General features: G+C 50.5%; 1 protein-coding gene across 4 annotated transcripts; it reads right to left on the bottom strand.

Annotated features, from left to right (window-relative positions):
• Positions 1 to 595: 595 nt before the first annotated feature.
• On the bottom strand, positions 596 to 19262 carry Pld3 (phospholipase D family member 3). Of its 4 annotated transcripts, XM_038340739.1 has the most exons (14): positions 19202 to 19221; positions 15383 to 15456; positions 12448 to 12490; positions 11505 to 11595; positions 11322 to 11396; positions 11089 to 11231; positions 10469 to 10652; positions 8885 to 8999; positions 8678 to 8805; positions 7188 to 7388; positions 4146 to 4285; positions 2437 to 2602; positions 1165 to 1264; positions 596 to 1075 (listed from the first exon to the last, which is right to left on the bottom strand). In XM_038340739.1, the coding sequence occupies exons 4-14, from the start codon at positions 11529 to 11531 to the stop codon at positions 888 to 890; spliced, it is 1467 nt and encodes a 488-aa protein (XP_038196667.1). In that variant the 5' UTR covers positions 11532 to 11595; positions 12448 to 12490; positions 15383 to 15456; positions 19202 to 19221; the 3' UTR covers positions 596 to 887. The 4 variants fall into 4 exon arrangements, with proteins under 4 accessions (XP_038196667.1, XP_038196666.1, XP_038196668.1 ...); XM_038340738.1 differs by lacking the exon at positions 15383 to 15456 and having other exon boundaries at positions 19202 to 19262; XM_038340740.1 differs by lacking the exons at positions 12448 to 12490; positions 15383 to 15456 and having other exon boundaries at positions 19202 to 19233.
• Positions 19263 to 19358: the final 96 nt, after the last annotated feature.

A 19358-nucleotide genomic window follows, 5' to 3' on the forward strand; every position in this document is an offset into this window, starting at 1 on the left:
GTTTGTAATTCCAAGCACTCAGGAGACTGAGGCAGGAAGAGAATCACAATGACAATGTCAAGACCAGTCTGGGCTTAAAGTGAGACCTTGTCTCAAAAACACAAAACAAAATAAAATAAAAAGATCAAGGGCTTGGCCCCTTGGGAGCCTACCCTCAGAATGCTCTCTGTTGGACACATGTCCATCTGAGTTTGCACGGACCACTGACTGGTCCTCTGTGTTTGCAATGGCTTGGCATGCTCACTTACTCACGCTCAGAACATGCTATGTGTAAACACACTGATGGGAATAAATTCAGACCTGGCACATGCTCTGGTGTTCAGATCTGTTGGTCTGTCTGTCATTACCCCACCCCCACCCCATACACCCTGGGATTTAGCAGTAGCTCTTCCCATATCGCTCTGGAGCATGCTCAGTACAACACATGCTGGTTATATGCATGCTCAGCCCATGCCTGCTAGTGTGGACACACACGGCATGCCCAGCCCACGCCAGCTTTGTGTGCATTGCATGCTGAGATGCCTCCATCAGAAACCCATGCCACCTGTCCCCTAACCAGCATCCCATCTCACGCCACTCAGGTAAGCACAGGCCATACAGACAATTATTTAGTTAGTATAATCTTGGCCCCTTTGCGGGGGTAGGCCAAAGGTCCAGGCCCAGCATGCACCCCCACTACTTGGGGCCTGAATCTCCCTAGGTCTGCTAGGTCCACAGGGGCCAGAGTGTCAGGCCAGCGGAGGTGGAGGTAGCGATGGGAACGCAGTAGGGGAGACTGTGGAGCCACGATGGGACAGACAGAAGCAAGGGCATGGGGCAAAAAGCCGGGACCCAAGGTTGCGTCCAAGGAGTCCTGGAAGGCTTTGGCCTATCCTTTGGGCCAGGCCTCACAGCAGGCGACAGGCATTGCCCACGCTGTCAGCTGAGGTGTCAAGATCATGGCTGTATGGGGATTCCCAGTCTCTCAGGAAAACAGCCTCCAGCTGGCTGCGCAAGCCACCATGCCCATTCTGTGTCACCAGCAGGGAGGTGCCTGCTGTCTCTGTGAAGTAGCTCCCAGACCAGTTGGAGGTCCCTGGCGAAAAGGGGTAAAGTAAGGATCTGATGGGCTGGTACCGATTCCCTCCCTTCTTTGGCAATGCCCGCGGTACTGGGGGCACTCACCGATGTACGTCGCACGTTCAGTCACCATGTACTTGTTGTGGTTGACACGGGCATAGGGGATTCGAGCCTGGCCTTCATCCGCGGGGACAACAAACAGTTTCTGCAGGGGAGGCGAGGACAGCAAGCTTGAGGTGCAAGTTGGGGAGCTGTGTGCAGATCTGGGATGACAGGGGGGCCACGCAAGTGGCATCTCCAAAAGGCACTTGGCTGCTTCCCGGGGTGTGGTGGGACCCTTGGACCGAAATAGGGCCCGGTGCAGCTGGTCCCCATAAACACAGGCTGAGGTGGGGGGGGTGGGGGGGATATGGATCTACAGTGACTCTGTTTCATCCTGAAGCCTTGTTGCCAATGTCCCTTTTTCTAGAGAAAGTCTGTCTTGCCTATCTCTCTCCCTTCTGTTTAGAGATTTTTAGGGGGCTGGAGAGATGGCTCAAAGGTTAAGAGTACTGGCTGCTTTTCCAGAGGTCCTGAGTTCAATTCCCAGCAACCACATGGTGGCTCACAACCATCTGTACTGAGATCTGATGCCCTCCTCTGGCGTGCGGGCATACATCGAGGCAGAATGTTGTATACATAATAAATAAATACATCTTTAAAAAAAAAGATTTTTAAATTTGTGCACAAGTGTGTGTGTGCGCACACGTGCATGCGTGCTGGTGCCCACAGGGACCAGGAGGATATGTGATTTCCTGGAGCTGGAGTTATAGGTTGTTGTGAGCTGCCAGCTATGGGGTGCTGGGAGCCAAAATTTGGTCCTTGGGAAGAGCAGCAAGTGCTCTTAACCAGAGAGCCACCTCTCCAGTTCACAGACGGTTATCCTTCCTCCTTCTCTGCCCCTGGTTCTTTTAGACCAAGTTTTACTACATTTCCCAGGCTGGCCTGAATTCACCGTATAGCCAAAGATAACTCTGAACTTCTGATTGTCTTGCCTCTGCCTCCTAGGTATTAGGGTTGTAAATGTGGGTTCACCCCTGGTTTATGAGGTTCCAGAGATTGGCTCACAGCCACAGCCCCTCAGAAAGTCTTTCTTGAACACCAGTATACAGCAGGTACTTTCTCTGTCAGTCTCACCTACCCTTGCCCCCTCCACGTGACTCCCCATCTCAGCGATGGACCTCTGCACTCTCCAGACCCTAGCCAGCCATGAGTCATAGTCTCCCCCTCACGGCTGTACGCTCTGGGTCATCCTTGTCATGACACTTGTGGTTCACGTGGGCTGTGTCCCCAGGACCGGGCACAGTGGAAAAGGGGTGGTCTGGGCTAGGTTCTTACCACCTGGATGTCAGAGTGAGTGTGGTTGTCACGAAGAGCAGCCAGGGAGAGCAGGAAGGACCGCATGGATGGCTCAGAGTGCCCCCAGCAGCTGATGAGCAAGCGCACTTTGACACCTCTTTCATAGGCAGCCCGTCGCAGCCCGTCATCAATGGCCGGCCAGAACCTGAAGGGCAGCAGGAGGAAAAGGCAGGGTTTTCTTTGTAATTTGTTTGGCTTTGTTTTTGCAGGCAGGGTTTCTCTGTGTAGCCCTGGCTGGCCTCAAACTCACAGAGATCCACCTGCCTGTGTCTCCCGAGTGCTGGGATTAAAGGTGTGCACCACCACCACCCCCTGGCTTCTTCTTCTTTTTAATTTGAAAAAAGATGTATTTATTTTTTAAAGAATTTAATATTGTTTTAACTATGTGTAGCTGTGTCTGCGTGTAGATGTGAGCATGTGAGTAGCAGTGCCCATACAAGACAAAGGCATCAGACTGCCTGGGGCTGGAGTTACAGACGGTTGTGGGCCACTTGACATGGGTGCTGGGGACCAAACTCACATTTTCTGCAAGAGCAGCAGGTGCTCTCACTGCTGAGCCATCTCTCCAGCCCCAACAGATGTATTCATTTTGGTTTTACGTGTACCAGTGCCTGATCTTCACGCATGTATGTGTGCTACCCTAGAGGAGGCGGTGTTAGCCCTAGACTTTACCTTCAGCTTTGGGGCTCCCAAGCCCTCTTTCAACATTCTCATATTTCTCTCCTCTTGTTCCTGGCCACCATTTGGTACCCCAAAACCCATCCTCCCATCTTTCGTTTTGACAGGTTCACTCTGTAGCCAAGGCTTGTCTCCATCCTCCCACTTCAGCCTTTCCTTCAAAGGACGGGATTAACAGACATGTGCCGCCATGCCCAAACCCCTCTCATCTCCTGAATGTGTGTGTGTGTGTGTGTGTGTGTGTGTGTGTGTGTGAGTTTGAGGGGGAGAGAGAGTGTGTGTGCTTATATGTGTGGGAGAGAATGTATGTGCACACACGTGTACATGTGTGAGGGAGAAAGAGAGTGTGTACGTGTGTATGAGGGAAGTGTGTGTGTGTGAGAGAGAGGGGGAAGAGAAAGAGTTTGTGTGTGCACGTGCATGTGAGGTGAGAGTGTGTGGTGTGTGTGTGTAAATGTGTGTGTACTCACTGGAATGACAGGCAGTTGTGAGCCACTTGACCTGGGAGTTAGGAACAATGTAGGTGCTGGGACTGAACTGAGCAGCAAGATTCTTAACTGCTATGCGATCTCTCCAGCCCCATCCACCTTACATTTTCAGACAAGGTCTCCTGCTGAAGGTGGAACACACCAGTTCAGCTAGGGTGGCCTTCCAGTGAGCCTTTGGGATCATCTGTGTCTGTCCCCACACCGGGGTAAAAGATGAATGCTGTCATGCCTACCTTCATCTGCAGTGGTGCTGGGGATCCAAATGGATCCTCACTCTTGCTTGGCAAGCGCTTTACTCAGCCTTCCTCCCAGCTCTCTATCTTCTGACCTCACAGCCAATCCCTCCCTGTCCCGCCCCTCCTTGGCGACCCTAGGGGTGACCCTGGGCCTCTAGCGTGTTATACAGGAGCTCTGTCACTGAGCTACAGCCCTTGCGTCCATATTTCCCTTGTATCTGCTATCCTGCCTGGGCCTCCTGTCGCAGGGGCTCCCCATTCTGAACCTCGCCCCCACCCGGAGTACCTGCGTGGATGGGAGAACTCCATGGTGGGCAGGTAGTTCATGACAGCAATGTAGATGAAGCTCCGGGCGTTGTCCACCACGTTGAGCAGAGCCTTCAGGTCTGGGGTGCGGCCACTCGGACACAGCGGTGGGGGTGCACTCTGGGGGTGAGGGCACAGTCAATACATGTGTCCTGCTAGGGGCAGCATCACAGTGGACCCCAAGTCTGGACAATTCACAATAAGCTAGGTGCTATAGAGCTCACTAATAACAGCCTCCATGAAGGGAAAGATAACGACCGTCTGGTTTGCAGGGGAGGAACAGGCACAAAGGGCAAGCTACTTGCCTAAAGTCACACAGCAAAATTAGTACAGCCAAGATGGACGTGCTTGGTTCTGGAATTCATACTGTTGAGTGGGTCCTGATCCAGCAGCAATAATGTCACTTTGTTACTTGGGGACTTGCTTGAAATTCAAATCCTCTCTCTCTCTCTCTCTCTGGTATATGTATACATATGATACATGATGTGACTGCTCATTGCACATGTGCCATAGCATGTGCGTGGAGGTCAGAGGACACCCTCACATGTTGGTTCTTGCCTCCCGTTTGGTTTGAGGCAGGGTCTCTTTGCCACCATATCTCCAGGGGAGCTGGGAATACAGATGTGCATGAGTTCTGGGGATTTGAACTCAGGTCCTCATATTTCTACAGCCAGTACTTTATCCACCGTGCCATTCCCCTAGCTCCTTATGATTTTGTCGTTTTGGTTGGTTGGTTTTATTGGAGATAGGATCTCATGTAGTCTAATTGGTCTGTAATTTCCTATGTAGCCAGTATAACTTGGAACTCTTGATCCTCCTGCCCCCACTCTCCCTGGTGCTAGAATTACAGGCAGGTGCCACTTCACCTGGCTAGAGAGGGTTTTAGTGATACCTTCAGGCAACTAACGTAGAGATTTTGTTCTATTCTCACATTCAGCCCTGACCAGGCAACTCCTCATGTGTCAGGGGTCACAACAGGTCCTTTGCTTGGGTCCCGAGGAAACTACAAGTCTAAAAGTAGAAGTGGCCATGGAAGAAGGAAGTGTTCATCGCTTTGGAAAACAATGGTTACAAAGGGCACCCAAGATCTTGTTTCCTTATGTCCATGATTCATGACCATGACTTTGGGCTTGATGACTTACTCAAAGGGTAATACAGGAAGCCCCAAATTGCCTTCCTCAGCTGAAAACACAGCAATAGCTGAAATCAGTAGTTCTGTCTATCACGCTCGGTAACTGCCCCATGAAAGACTCAGTGCAGATGGTGGCAAATTCGCCTACAGTCCATCACTCAGGAGGCTGAGGCAGGAGGATCAAGGGATGGGTGTAAGCTTGGGCTACACAGACCTGTTCCAGAAGAAAAAGAGGTGAGCACTCTGGCAGTGCTGGCACTTGGGAATTAGAAGTGGGAGTGTCAGAATTTCAGAAAGTTCCAGGGTTGCCTGACCTTGCCTCAAGAAATAGATAAATAAATATATAAGAAGGGCTGGCTCAGTGGTTAAGAGTGTGTGTCCTGTTCTCGCAGAGGATTGGGGTTCAGCTCCCAGCACCCACATGGGACAGTTTACAGACCCTGTAGCTTCAGCTTCAGGGGAAGCCAGTGCCTCTGGCCTCCATGTGCATACCCTCACTCATGTGCATACCTATACATACACACAGACTCAATGAAGAATTTCTTAAAAAGAACAGCTCGCTGGTGGTGGCACACGTCTTTAATCCCAACACTTGGGAGGCAGAGGGAGGCAGGGGTAAATGGAGCTCTGTGAGTTCGAGGCCGGCATTGTCTACAAAGTGAGTTCAAGGACATTAAGGGTTACACAGAGAAACCCTGTCTTGGAAAAAAAAAAGACAATAATGATGTATACCATGTGCTCTGTGTGTATGTGCATGCCTGTATGAATGCACATGCACATGTATGATTTATACATACATGCTTGTATGGAGGTAAGAGGTCAACAGCAGGTGTCTTCCCCAATCATTCTCTACCCTTTTTTTTTTTTTTTTTTTGAGACAGGATTCATCATGCAGCCCTGGCTGGCCTCATCAATATGTAAAATATGTAGATCAGGCTGGTCTAGAACCTACATAGATTTTCCTGCCTCTGCCTCCCGAGTGCTGGGATTAAAGTGTGTACCACCATACTTGGTCAATAAAACAAATTAAAAAAAAAAAAGAGCCGGGCGGTGGTGGCGCACGCCTTTAATCCCAGCACTCGGGAGGCAGAGGCAGGCGGATCTCTGTGAGTTCGAGACCAGCCTGGTCTACAAGAGCTAGTTCCAGGACAGGCTCCAAAGCCACAGAGAAACCCTGTCTCGAAAAACCAAAAAAAAAAAAAAAAAAAAAAAAAAAAAGATTGGGCATGATGGCCCATGCTTTCAAATTCAGCACTCAGCTGGCAAAGACAGATGGATTTCTGTGAGTTCCAGGCCAGTGAGGGCTACATAGAGAGAATGTGTCTCCAAAACAAAACCAAACCCCAAACCCCCAGTGAAGTTGTTCAAGACCATCCATAGGCACATAACTCAAGGCCAACGTGGGCTGCATGAGACCCTGATTCGTAAACTAAGTAAATCAGTAGCTGGAAAGAGCTACCGTGGCTGATTCAGACATCATCAAGAGGTATCTGGACCCATGCATTCTTCACACAGAGGTTGGAAATGCCAGGATATCTGTTTCCCAGAGGAATCCAGCACTGAGGGAGCTTGAGAAATAGCCCAATTTTTTTTTTTTTTTTTTTTTTTTTTGGTTTTTCGGGACAGGGTTTCCCTGTAGTTTCTAGAGCCTGTTCTGGAACTAGCTCTTGTAGACCAGGCTGGCCTCGAACTCAGAGATCCGCCTGCCTCTGCCTCCCGAGCGCTGGGATTAAAGGCGTGCGCCACCACCGCCCGGCTTAGCCCAAGTTTTTGACCAAGGGCGAAGTCCAGTCCTCCCTCCTTAACAACCCCCAGACAGGACCTGATGGAGGCCGCAGAAGTGACGACGTGTGGCCAGGAGCACGTGAAGACCCACTTCCCCCAACTTACCGCCAGGTAGGCCAGAGCTGGGGTGCCATTGAGGCAGATCTCCATTGGTGTCTCTTGATTGTAGCGGGTGTCAAAGGGCCGTGGCCAGGTAGAAGGGATGGAGCTACCGGGCTGCCCTAGAAACCAGTAGGCCTCAAAAATCTTGGTCAGGTCTCGAGCGAGGCAGCTGCAGTTATACATGACCACGCCCAGTTCCTTGACCTGTGGGAGTGCAGTGATGAGGCCGGGGACTGTGGCGCTCACTGACGACGGCTGTCACGTTCTATCTGCGGCCTCGCTCAACTCTGTCACCCAATCTTTCCCTGCACCTCCACTCTGAAGTGCTAACACCCTAGAACTTAAAAGTATAGCCACAAACTTGACTTCTGTTTTGAAGAAACATTCAGTCGTTGCAAAGTTGCAGGGCTTTTATTTTCTTGGGGCGCTGGGTGCTGAAATTAGGGTTTTACACACAATAGGCAGGTGCAGGCCTGCAACACTAAGTCCGGTGACCTACTTGTTTCTTGAGACTTTGCACCTGTTGCTTCTGCCCTATGCCAGCCAGCACCAGCTCAGCCTCAGGTGTTTGCTCCCCAGACCGTGCCAGGCATTCCCCTGGGCTCTCAACAGTCCCCAGTGGGAAGGTAGACAAGCACATGGGAATGCTATGTGTTAAGCATGTCCCTGCATAGCTGTTGAGATGAGGAGTCAAGGGAAGTATTCACAGGGGTGAATTAGAGTTGTGTCTGTTCTGAGTCAGTCCCTCTTGTGCTGGTCCCTGCTGATGCTTCAGGCAGATTTAGCTATCTCCTCCTCTGGGGACCCTTCCTGAAGATCCCAGGTTGGGTCCGATGTCTGCTTTAGACTGCTACAGTCAGCCCGCTGTGTTCCCCCATTCCAGCTCGGAGCTCTGCTTGTACCTCCTCATTCCACCCTAGATCCTCTCTCTGCCTCAACTTCCCCATTCTATCCTTGACCACCCTGCCCTTGACACCTTCCAACCTCATCTCCGAGCTCCTGCCTGTGCTTTCCTTCAATCCTACCTCATTTGACCTGCTACCTGCCTATCCCCATCCTTCCCAGACCCTCTGCCTGCACCCCCATCCCATGCTGGATCCTCTGCCTGCACCCCCATCCCACCCTGACATGGCTTGCACCACCATCTCACCCCAGTCTTTGTTTCTTTCCCATCCTGGCCCTGACTCTCTGAGTTGTAGCTGCCTGGTGATAAGCCAGGCTCCACACTGAATTGCACATCTGGGAAACCTACCTGTTACCCCCACGTTCCCAGAGCCCCCCAGGTCAGAGATGGGCTTCAAATACACACAAGGAATGTACAATGAAGGCCAGGTAAGTGGGTAGCACCTCCAGTGCTCTGTGTCCTGGCAATTGCCAGCAGGACTCAGAGGGAGCCCTAAGCTGCTGTAGGAACAAGGTTCAGAGGGCTGAACCACAGAATGTATAGGGAAGTGCAGGAGGAGACAGTGAAGGTGGGCAGGGTATACACAGACCTGGGTTAGAGAGCGCCAGTCCATGTTAGCACTGCCCAGGTAAAAGTGGGTCTGATCCACCACCCAGAACTTGGTGTGCAGGACACCATGGGTCAGCTTCTGCATGTCCACCATGCGGACTTGGGCACCTGTGACCAAGAGCAGGGGCAGCAGTCAGGGGCCAGCATGGGCAGCCCCAGGCCCGCCACCCTTGTGTTGCCAGCTCACCACTCTGGAGCAGGGATTGCAGGTCAGCCAGAGGTCCGTTGGGTTTGCTCACAGCGATGCGAACCTTCACACCTCGGGGTGCCAGAGCCTGGAGCTGCTGGAGAACCTCTTCACCCTGTGGGAGACAGCTACTGAGGGGCTGGGCCAGCCAGTGCTCCAATATCAGCCTCACAGGTTCCCCCATTAAAATGAACAGACTTCACTTCAACCTTAGAGGATTCACAGATTATGACAACAAACCCCTTCATCTTTCTTTGTGTGCGTGGTGCTGACTCAGAGCCTTGAGCATGACAGGCAAGTGTTCTACTCCAGAGTTACATACACAGTCCCTTTTTGGTTTTTTTCCAAGACATGTTTCTCTTGTGTATCCCTGGCTGTCCTGGAACTCACTCTGTAGACCAGGCTGGCCTCGAACTCACAGAGATCCGCCTGCCTCTGCCTCCTGAGTGCTGGGATTAAAGGCGTGCACCACCATTGCCTGGCTAATACTCTCCTTTTTGTAAAGATTTTATTACTGTGTATATGTGAGCGTGTGTATGTATGTATGTATGTATGTATGTATGTATGCATGTATGTATGTATACACACATGTGGATGTCAAAGAACAACTTTCATTCCTTTGTGGGTTCCTGGGATTGAACTCAGGTTGTCAGGTCTGTCTGGTAAGCAGTTTTACCTGCTGAGCCATCTTCCCAGGCCCTACTTTTCTATTTTACTTCAACAGAATCTCCTTAGATTGCTTGGGCTGATCATAAACTTGATTTGAAGCTGCAGTAGGACTTAAACTTATCATTCTCCTGCCTCAGCCTCCAAGTAGCTGGAACTATCAGCATGCGCCACAAGGACCAGCTTCCAGAATGTTGGGATTCCAGATGAGCACCCTCATGCCAGGCTTAACAATCACATCTCCCCCGCACACACACCCTGGAGACAGGGTTTCTCTGTGTAGCCCAGGTAGTTCTGAACTCACTCGGTACACCAGGTTGGCCTTGAACTCCCAGAAATCTGGTGCCTTTCTGCTTCCTGAGTGCTAGGATTAAAGGCGTGTGCCACCACAGCCTAGCTTCTAACAATCGTATCTTAACAGTAAACACTCAGAACGAGCTGAGTCTGTTCCAGGCTCTGGACTAAATGTGCACAGAGCCCACCGCGCCCTCACAGGAGCCCAGCAGAGGAACAGCAAGCCGTTTGCCATTTTCAGATAAGGTGAGGGAAGCCTGGGAGGAGAAGGGAACTGCCTAAGGTCACACACAGCAAGGAAGGTGGCAGCCAGGCTTGGGCTGAACTTGTTCCTTCTTTGTGTGATGGATTCAGGGTGACATCTTCAAGCCCAATTCATCATAACAAAAGTTACTCCTTGACATTCAGAGGCCTCCAGATAATCAGGACTCCAAAACACCACCCTTCCTTCAGAAGGCTGTCTGAAGTCAGCTATTACTAAACACCTGTGTCCAGTTAGCCTGTAGGATATGCCACCTGTCGCCACGGTGGCAGGAAGTCCCTCCCCCTTCACTATCACTATTCCCACAGCCAGTTTGGGACCCCGGTGGGGAACGGGTGGAGGTCAGCGAGGCTTGTGGGTACCTGCTGGGCAGAGGGCTCTTGAGTGTGGGTGTCATTGTTGGTGAGGGTCCAGTAGAAGGATGCGATGTCCAGACTGCTATGAGCACCGGCAAGGAGGCCCAACCAGGCCTGGCTAGTGGAGGGGTTGCTCGTGGTGGCGTTGGGGAACTCCAGACCCTCAGGGATGCTCTCCACCAGCACGGCTCTAAAGGTATGGAGGACATCTGTCAGTCACAGAGGGCCAGAGATGACAGGTTGGGACAGAAAGGCTCTGCTGGTTCCCAGATGTGGATGAAAGTCTGGTATGTGTGTGCCACTGGTCTGTCTAGAGGTGTGGGAGGGATGCGTGGTGTGTGTGCGCGCGTGTGTGTGTGCGCGCGCGCGTGTGTGTGTGTGTGTGTGTGTGTGTAGATGTAGACGAGAGATGCTGTGCCCATGTGTTCACAGACCTGTATAAAGGATGATGACGCTGTGGCTGCCATGGAAACAGCAAGGGGGGGGGAGTGGGCATGGACGTGGGCACACACAACCCCCTCACCACAGCACTGGGTACACCAAAGCGCGTGGTGCTCTTACAGGCCCAAGTGCCCCTGGGCTGGCAGGACCCCTCCCATCCACCATCCAGCTCTCCTTCCACTTACTCGCAGGGGTCATAGCAGGGGGCTGGGCGCTGGTTGGGTCCAAATAGATGCAAGTCCCCATATTCCCATAGAAACAGCTGAGTCATCAGGGCACCAAAGCCCACCACCGCCAGGATAAGGACCAGCAGGACCCAGCGGGCTTTCTGTGGGGGAGGGGAAGGGAGTTGTCAGCCTACACAAGGCTGGTCACCACGACAGTCTGACAAAGTTCAAGGGGAGCAGCTTATTCCTACCTTCTCTGCTGCCTTCCATGCCTCAATTTCATTCATGGGCAGTTCTCCTGCAGGCTCCTCCACAGGGACCTTCAGCTGTGGGATTAGGAAGGGATGATGGGAGTGGGAGTAACAGGATGATTTGGTGGGTCTCCTGCCTTTCAAAACACCCAGCCCTCCCCGCTAGGCACCCCATCCTCCTACCTCCTGGTACATCAGTTTAGGCTTCATATTGCCTGGCAGCTGGGAGACTGCAGAGCCGAGGCGGCAAGGTGGGTGTGTCGGGGACTGGAGGCTGGGGAAAACAAAAAAGCAGGCACTGTGTGGGGCGGTCTGGGCTTTCAGGGGTATCGCAGAAAAGTGGATGTTCTTGAGCTTATGAGATCCACCAAAACCCTTTATCCGAAGATCACGGGGGCCCTTGGCCCTATGCCCGTCACCCCATAAGGAGGAAGCTGGTCGCTGGTCAGCAGGGATGTTGAAATCCCTGAAGGACCAACGAATCTGATTTTTTTTTTTTTAATCACTCCAGTGCCGTCATCCTGCCACCTTTCAAAGCCTTCAGCTTGTCTGTCATTAGCACCCACGTTGTTCCCCATCGGCAACCCTTTTTGTTCCCTGCTGAGCTCGAATCTAGATTATTCCAAAAATACATTCCTAGTTGGGGGCCTGTGGAGCCCCGAATCTCTGTGCCTGGTTCTTCTCAGCCTTGGGATGACTCACGGAATGTTCCAGGTGGAGCGTCCGCCTAGTCCCAGGTAGACTTACCTGACCAGACACCTGAGGCTCACAGCACAGGGCCATCGCGGCCTCCCGGTTCCCACACTCCCGCACCCAGCCCCCTCCCTAATACGACCCCGGTCTTACTCCGGCGGCGGCTGCTACCTCGGTGGGGCCCCAGCTTCTGCTGAAGCAGCTGAGTAGGGGCGGGAGGAAAGAGGAGGCGGGCCCTCCGAGAACCACGCCCACTGCAGCGGGGAGTCTGCGCAGTGCGTGCAACAGTTCCTCTGCGGTGGGGAAGCGGGTAATCTCCAGCAACCTGGCGAGGCGTGTATGTGGGGTAGGGGAGTACGGGCTTCGTCACGCGCCACCCCAGTCCCACCATACCCCGAGAGAGACCGAAAGTTGGAGAAAAAGGAATTCTCACCCTTTTTCTGATCTACAAATGTGAATGTTTGTACCACGGCCACCTAGTGAAAAACAAGTAAGATTAATCTTGAAGACACTCATAAGATAAAATGGGGAGATCAAGGTTGAATAATGTAACTGAAAGAGGGGGGCAAGCTCAGCAGAAGACAGCGCACGCAGTGGGATGGGAAACCTGTCGCTGGTGGCCACAGCGGTGGTGGATTTTCTGGTAGTCTGTGGAGACGACGGTATTTCTTTTAAGTCAACTGATATTTTTAGGGATTAAAATAAAAAACTCCGAAGTTTCTGGAGCCCACATTCTATCCATGCCAGATTTAAAAAAAAAAAAAAAGACAAAAAACGTTCTTTTAATGCTGTTTATTTAGTTAGGTCTTTTGAGCCCAGGCTGATGCAAATCGGATTTAAAGCTAGGGAAATAAAAAGTGGTCCCTTCTCACTTATCTCCACCTAGCCAGCCCCAAAATGCACAGGAAGTGACAGAGACCAGCCTGCATTGCTACTGAGGTGCACAAATAGCCTGTGGTTGCCTCCAAAGGATGGCCCTCTTGGTTTGTGTATGTGTGATACACATACAGCCCAGGGCACTCACTGTAAATGCTCTACCGAGGGGCTACATCCCCAGCCGACTTTCTTATTATTAATTAACTTTTTTGGGTGGGTGGTGAGTGGTTTTACACAAAGTCTCATACTCTGGATCAGGCTAGTTTGTAACCCATTGTATAACCTAGACTGATCTTTTAGCAATCCTTCCTGAGTCTCCCAAGTCCTGGTCTTATAGCCCCATTTCCTGCATAACCAGGAAGACTGAGGCAGGAGGATATCAATGAAGTCTAGGCCAGCCTGGGCTACAGAGTGAGACACAGTCTCAGAAAAGAGAAACAAGCTGGGCAAGGTGGTGCACACCTTTAAACCCAGCACTCTGGAGGCAGAGGCAGGCAGCTCTCTCTCTCTCTCTCTCTCTCTCTCTCTCTCTCTCTCTCTCTCTCTCTCTCTCTCTCTCTCTCTCTCTCTTTGGTTTGGTTTTTCGAGACAGGGTTTCTCTGTGTAGCTCCGGCTATCCTAAAACTCACTCTGTAGCCCAGGCTGGCCTCGAACTCACAGAGATCCACCTGCCTCTGCCTCTCTTAAGTGCTGGGGTTAAAGGCGTGCGCCACCACCATCAGGCTGCTGTGCAGATCTCGTGTGAGATATCTCGAAAAAGAAAAGAAAAACCAGGATCCAAAAACCAGCAAGCAAGGACAAGTGCCAAGGTTGTCTGAGGCTGTGGGAAAGAACCCAAAGACACAGAAGATAGCAGCCTTGGGTCAGGGCAGGGAGGAGAAAAGAAGGCTTGAATTTATTATTTCTGGAGGCTTTGATGAGAAGGGTTTTATTGAAGAATACAAGGCTGGAAATGGGGCATGAAGGCACAAGTCAGTCATCCCAGCAGCACTTGGGAGGTGAAAGCAGGAACTCACCAGGAGACAGGCCTGAGTTCCAGGAAAAAAAGAAGGGGTGGTTAAGAACAAACACTGCTCTTGGAGAGGACCACAGGGGCAGCTCACACCGCCTGTAACTCCAGCTCCAGGGAATGCAATGCCCTTTCACGGTCATGACATACACACACACACACACACACGTAGACCAGACTGTCCTGGAACTCACAGAGATCCCCCTGCCTGCTGAATTCTGGGATTAAAGGCGTTCACCACCACCACCTGGCATAAACCTTTTATAAAATTAATTTAGCAGGACATGGTGGTATCCACCTGGCATTCTAACAGTCTCTAGTTTGAGGCAGAGGACTGTTGAAATCTGAGGCCAGCATGGGCTATACAGACCCTGTATGAAACGATAAATTGTTAAATTATTTTAAATACTATTTTTAATTTCTCTTTCTCTCTTCCTTCCTTTTTTCTTTTTCTTTTTCTTTTTTTTTTGTTTTTTGTTTTCTCGAGACAGGGTTTCTCTGTGTAACAGCACGAGCTGTCCTGGAACTAGCTCTGTAAACCAGGCTGGCCTCTGCCTCCCCAATGCTGGGATTAAAGGTGTGGTCAACACTGCTGGCCTATTTTTAATTTCTTTTTTTAAAATTTATTTATTTATTATGTATATAATATTCTGTCTGCATGTATGCCTGCAGGCCAGAAGAGGGCACCAGACCTCATTACAGATGGTTGTCAGCCACCATGTGGTTGCTGGGATTTGAACTTCGGACCTTTGGAAGAGCAGGCAATGCTCTTAACTACCGAGCCATCTCTCCAGCCCCCTATTTTTAATTTCTCTAAAAATTATTTTTTATTACATTTATTCTGTGTGTGTCATGACACTCATGTGGAGGTCAGAGGGCACTCGGCAAGAGTCAGTTCTCTTCTTACCAGTCTGACCAGCAGGTTGAACTCAGGCAGTCAGGCACACTCACAAAAGTATTCACTGAGCCATTCTGCCAGCCCAAATGCTTATAATTTCTATAAAGATTATGAGGTGTAATTGGCTCAGTTCCTTGTTGCGGTGTCCCTTCTCCCCACCTCTAGCCTCCAGAGACCAGTGGCCTTGGAGCAAGAGTCAGACCCACACTGGGGGAGGGGGCGGTCATAAAGAGTATGGCTGAAGTACTCAGGGCAGCCAGAAGCTAAGCTGGCATTCCTTCATGGCCATGCCACCTTCATGCAGGTGTTCCCACGGCTCCAGTACAATCAACCCAGCTGATCCTCCTACTCAGTTTCCTTTTTTTTTCCAAGTTTAATTATTTATCATGTGTACAGTGTTCTGCCTGTATGTATACCTGAACACCAGAAGAGGGAGCCAGATCTCACTACAGATGCTTGTGAGCCACCATATGGTTGCTGGAAATTGAACTCAGGACCTCTGGAAGTGCTCTTAACCTCTGAGCTATCTCTCCAGCCCCTCAGTCTCCTTTTATATATGGGGTGCACCTCAGCCTGGAAATGTACCTTCTTCCTGTCCACAGAATAGCCCCTCGTTCCTTGGCTTTGGTCCTGTCTGTGTTCAAGTATCTCACCACAATCTGTAAACAAAGAGGAAACAAAACTGGCTGGGCTCTTTTTTTTTTAATTATTTATTTTATATGTATGGGTGTTTGCCTGCATGTGTGTCTGTGTACCATATATGTGCCTAATGCCCAAGGAGGCCAGAAAAGGCCATCAGATTCCTTGGCACTGGAGTTACAGATGGCTGTAAGGGGCCATTTGGATGCTGAGAACTGAACCGTGGTCTCTGGAAGAGCAGTCAGTGCTCTGAAGGGCTGAACCATCTCTTCAGCCCCAGCTGGGCTGTTAAGATAGATGCCGGGGGGCTGGAGAGATGGCTCAGAGGTTAAGAGCACTGACTGCTCTTTTAGAGGTCCTGAGTTAAGTTCCCAGCAACCACATGGTGGCTCATAACCATCTGTACTGAGATCTGACGCCCTCCTCTGGCGTGCGGGCATACATTGAGGCAGAATGTTGTATACATAATAAATAAATAAATCTTTAAAAAAAAGATAGATGCTGGGTCCCGGCTCCCTGGATATTCACCTTCTGATGGCAGGAGCAGCAGGAGACTTGCTCTGCATCTCTTGTCATCAGCAATGCCTTGGATGGGAGAGTTCAGAGTTCAGATCTTATCCTCGCCACTTTCTTGCTGAGTGGCTTCAGTCTTGGCTTTCTGAGCACAGCTGGCCTGATTTACAAAGCTGGCATCATCTTATATCTAGGGATGTATGAATATTAAATGGGCAAGCCCTAAGCTCTGGGCTCAAAACTAGGAAACCTGGGGAAGGCAGCCGCCATCCGTGAGCCTCATATCCATTCCTTTTTCCTTTGAAACAAGATCTCTCTATTGAGCACTGGCTGTCCTGGAACTCAGAGAGATCCTCCTGCCTCTACCTCCAAAGTTCTGGGATTCAAGGTGTAACAATCATGCCAGGTACAATCATTCTTTTGTTTGTTTGCTTTTTTTTTTTTTTTTTTTTTTTTTTTTTTTGAGATAGGGTTTCTCTGTGTAGCCCAAGCTGTCCTGGAACTTGCTCTGTAGACCAGGCTGGCCTCGAACTCACAGATATCTACCTGCCTATGCCTCCCAAGTGCTGGGACTAAACACATGCACCACCACCACCCAGCTTAGCCTTGTGCTTTCTTAAGGCCACTAAATCCATCTCCACTTTCTGGGCTGCTGGGATTACACCTGATCTGGTTTATCCTCATTCATTCTCTCTGTCTCTCTCCAGTCTTGCTATATAGCCCTGGCAGGCCTGGAACTCATTGTGTAGACCAGGCTGGCCTTTGATCCTCTTGCCTCTGCCGAGTGCCACCACACCTTATTTCTTTTGGTTTTTGTCTTTTGAGACAAAGTCTTACTAGGTGACCCTGTCTGGCCTGGAACTTCACTATGTAGATCAGATTGTTCAGGAAACTCAAAAGAGGTCTGCCTGTCTCCACTTCCTGAGCACTGGAATTAAAGGCATGTTTGTTTGTTAACTTTAAAATTACATTTATTTGTTTGTTTGTTTGTCTATTTATTGTGTGTGTGCTTGGTCTGAAGAACAAATTATTCAGTTCTAGAATAGCATCACAGACAGAAAGTGCCCCTGAACTAGAACTCACAACTGTAAGCTGTCCCATTCCTGCTAAGCACCTTTCTATGGCACCCCAGCGCCCTCAGGTACAGAACTTCTCGCCATGTCCTACAGGGACCCGTGTGCACTCTGTGGACCACTACCCACTACTGCAGCTCCAGTTCCCGAGTCTGCATTCTTGTCACCGGTCTCTAGGTCCCTGAACTCTAGCGCAGCAAGTTGCACGGCCTGTGTTCCCACAGACCTCCCTCCAGCTATGTCTCCAGGCTGTCTCACTAGCTCTCCCAACTCTGCTCTTTTTTGTCTTTTCTTTTTAATTTGGGACAGGATCTCACTATGTAACCAAGGCTGGTCTTGAACCTGGACGTTTCTTCCTGGCCTTAAAGGTATCCAGGTACCTGTGTCAAGGACACTGTTGATTGAGGTGGCACTTGCTTGTAATCCCAGCAGTTAGGGGAAATGTATTTTATTTTTATTTATTATGTATACAATATTCTGTCTGTGTGTATGCCTGCAGGCCAGAAGAGGGCACCAGACCCCATTACAGATGGTTGTGAGCCACCATGTGGTTGCTGGGAATTGAACTCAAGACCTTTGGAAGAGCAGGCAATGCTCTTAACCTCTGAGCCGTCTCTCCAGCCCGGGAAATGTATTTTAGTTTGGTGTCATCACTTATGGCTGCCATTCTAGCACTTTGGAGGTAGAAGTAGGAGGATTGGGAGTTCAGGGCCTTTTCTCTCCCTACCTTCCTTTCTACCAAGGTGGCCTATACTCGGATACCCACCAGCCTCTGCTTCCCATGCTGGGATTAAAGGCGTGTGCCACCGCCACCATCTTTCTACCTAGTTTTCAGGGTCTTCAATTCCTAGTCTAGGTGTCACCACTTCTTCAGTCCTGGGACTTGTCCCAGACCCCGTGTGTCTACTTGGGCCCCTGAGGATCTGGTCCTACTTTGACCTGGCCTTATCCACCAGGCTCATCCTCACTCCAGCCACCTCCCCAGGTCCCCACTCTTCGTCAACCTTCCATGCCCTACCCATATGGAATAATTTGTACTTCTGCTCAAGATCTCTGTGGCTCCCTCAAGTCCCTAGAACAAAGTCCCAGCTACCTCCTGTAGCCCCAGGGCCTTAAATGATGCCCTCATCCCCACCTTGTGAGCCGGTAGCTTACTCCCTTACCACCCCTAACACCTCCTGGCACTGGGTTTGTAGACTCACTGTTTGTGTGGCCACTGTGCATTTCACAGACAAGAAAGTAGGGATTGTTGAGGCACGATTTGGTGACCAGGGTCATGCACAGGTTTAGGGGAAAAGTTGGGACCCTGGCATACCCTAGGCTTTAATACCACACTGCAAAAATCTGTACAACATGTACCCATGGAGGAAGAAAGCTGGGTGGCTACTTGTGGGGAGTGTGGAGTCAGGAGATAAAGAGGTCAGCTGTCAGAAGAGAGATGGAGCCACTAGGGCAGTGTGAGGGTCATCTAAGGGGAGATGGAGCCAGGAAAGATGGGATTAACTGATATGAAGAGATTTAGGGTGAATGAGGGTTTTATGGAGGAGAAATGACAAGAGAGATAGATGTGTGGGTGACTAAGACGATGCTAGAAAAAGACTGGCTCAGCATGCCTGTAATTCCTGCACTCAGGAGGCTGAACAAATGGATCAAACATTCAAGGCCAGTCTGAGATGCAGGTGAATTCGAGGTCAGTTTGGGTTACAATGGGACCCTGTCACATAAATAGAGAAAACTGTACATTTAGGGCCAGTCAGGGTTTAAGGGGAATAAAAACGAGTAAAAAGGTGATGTGCTGGAGATGGCTCAGCCCCTAAAAGCACTTGCTGCTCTTCCAGAGGGCCTGAGTTAGAAAGTCAGTTCCCGGATCGGGTGGCTCACAACCATTTGTAACTGCAAATGCAGGGAATCTGACATCTTCTCATCTACTCGGGCTATTGCAGTTGTGTATCTGTGATACACAAATAATTAAAAACAAAAATAAAATATTTTTTAAAGGAGGGGTGATGTAAGGAAGGTCCTGGCGACAGAACTGGGAGCGGTGGTGACGATTTAAGTGGGGCTCGACTTAAGAGAAGGAATGGGGGCACCTAAGGACGACAGAAGAGAGATGCATTACAGACGAGAGGGTGACATAGGGACAGCAGCAGAAGTGTCACGACCCCAGCTCGCACAGTACCTGCACTCCAGGGCTTCTACTCCAGAACCCAGCCCCGCCTTCTTTCTCAACTGTGCGCAGGCGCACTCCCCTAGGCTGAGGGCGGGGCAGGGGCCGACTTGAGCGTTTCTGATTGGCCGTAGTTGGTGAGGAGGAGGAGCCCGGGAGACTGCGTGTC

Source organism: Arvicola amphibius, chromosome 8, assembly GCF_903992535.2.
Source record: "Arvicola amphibius chromosome 8, mArvAmp1.2, whole genome shotgun sequence".
NCBI lineage: Eukaryota > Metazoa > Chordata > Mammalia > Rodentia > Cricetidae > Arvicola > Arvicola amphibius.